At 62.2% G+C, this 1,502-nt stretch overlaps 1 protein-coding gene across 1 annotated transcript; it reads right to left on the reverse strand.

The window, feature by feature from the left end:
- Nucleotides 1-36: 36 nt before the first annotated feature.
- ETH_00042070 (M16 family peptidase, putative) lies at nucleotides 37-1,365 on the reverse strand (the record flags this gene model as incomplete). The annotated part of the gene is made up of 3 exons (XM_013379928.1): nucleotides 37-115; nucleotides 136-1,086; nucleotides 1,286-1,365. Coding segments are annotated over 3 exons (1,110 nt in total), but the record flags the coding sequence as incomplete, so codon positions are not given.
- Nucleotides 1,366-1,502: the final 137 nt, after the last annotated feature.

The following is a 1,502-nucleotide window of genomic DNA, read 5'->3' on the forward strand; positions in this document are numbered from 1 at the left end:
TCCTCGGGGGACCCCAGGGACTCCTCTGGGGGCCCCTCATTGAGGGCCTCCAGCGGCTCCTCTGGGGGCCCCAGAAGACCCCCCAGGGGCCCCTCCCCGGGGGCCCCAAAGGGTTCTTCAGGGGCCCCCAAGGACTCCCCGAGGGCCCCCAGGGGCCCCTCTGAAGCCTCTGCTGCAGTTGCCTCCCCTGGGGCCCCCAAAGGCTCCCCAGGGGCCCCCTCAAGGGGGGCCCCCAGGGACCCCCCGTGAGGGGCCCCCAAGGGCTCTTGAGGGGCCCCCAAGGGTCTGCGGTGAGAGGGGCCCCCCAGGTGTCCCGAGGGGTTGCAGAGATGGCCGGGTGGGAAGAGAAGGCGTGTGGGGTGTGGGTTCTGCTGCTGCTGCTGCTGCTGCTCCACGGGCTGCTGCTGCAGCAACGGGAGAAGGTAGGGGTTGGGCCCCGGGAGGGAGAGGCCGTGCTGCTGCAGCGCAGCAAGAAGGGGCCCCTTGCTGAGGGAGAAGAGGGCCCCCCAGCGGGCAAGCAGGGGGGCCCCCAGGGGCTCCCGGGAGTACCGGATTTGGTACCTGGGTTCAACTAGGGGGCCCCCGCGCCCCTGCTGCTTGTGCAGCAGAAACAGCCGCAGGTTGTGGGGCCCCAAATAATGGTCTATTAAAGACACAATTAATTCTTTGTTGAACAAATATAAGTTCGAAGGTCCTGCCAGCACTTCCTTCACTGGGTAGTACTGCAGCGCTGCAGCAGAAGCAGCAGCAAAGCCAGCAGCAGCAAACCCAGCAGCAGCAAATGGCGAAAGAAGGCACGCAAACGGGGACAAACTGCTGCTGCTGCTGCTGCTGCTGCCGCTGGGGCAGCGCTGCTGCAACGTCGTCGTGCCAACACTTGCTGCTGCTGCAAGTTGCTCGCGCAGTTGCTGCTGCAGTTGCTGCTGCAGCACTCGCTGCTGCTGCTGCTGCTCCTGCTGCTTACCTTCTGCTGCAGCTTGAGATAAGTCGTAGGCATCTGCCATGTCTGCAAAGCGAAACTGCTGCCGCCTTATTGCGGCCATCTCTGCGTAGCGCCACTCTTCCACTCCCAGCATACGAATGGCCCTGTGCACAATCCCGAAACCCTAAACCCTAAACCCTAAACCCTAGCCCCCGCGCGTTCACCCCACTGCTGCAGCAGCAAAGTCCTAGTTAACTCAGAAAGCAACCATGAGCTTTAAAGGCCAAACCCGAGACCCCAACAGGTCCCCTACTCTGGCTCTGGCTCAAGGGTTTAGGGTTTAGGGTTTAGGGTTTGGTGGACCTTAAGTAGAGAAAAAGCATCTCGCCGATGTAGGCAATGGACTCATCTTTAAGTCCCTTCTCCGTCAGCAGGAAGCGGATCTGAGAACAAAGGCACAAGACCGCAGCAGCAGCAGCAGCAAACCGTCCCAGCCGCACTTGCTGCAGCAGCAGCAGCAGCAACAGCAGCAGGTTGGGCTCGACGAGAAGACAAAGAGCAGCAGCTGCTGCAGCTGCAG

Source organism: Eimeria tenella, genomic scaffold (assembly GCF_000499545.2).
Source record: "Eimeria tenella Houghton genomic scaffold, Eth_scaff4178, whole genome shotgun sequence".
NCBI classification, from domain to species: domain Eukaryota; phylum Apicomplexa; class Conoidasida; order Eucoccidiorida; family Eimeriidae; genus Eimeria; species Eimeria tenella.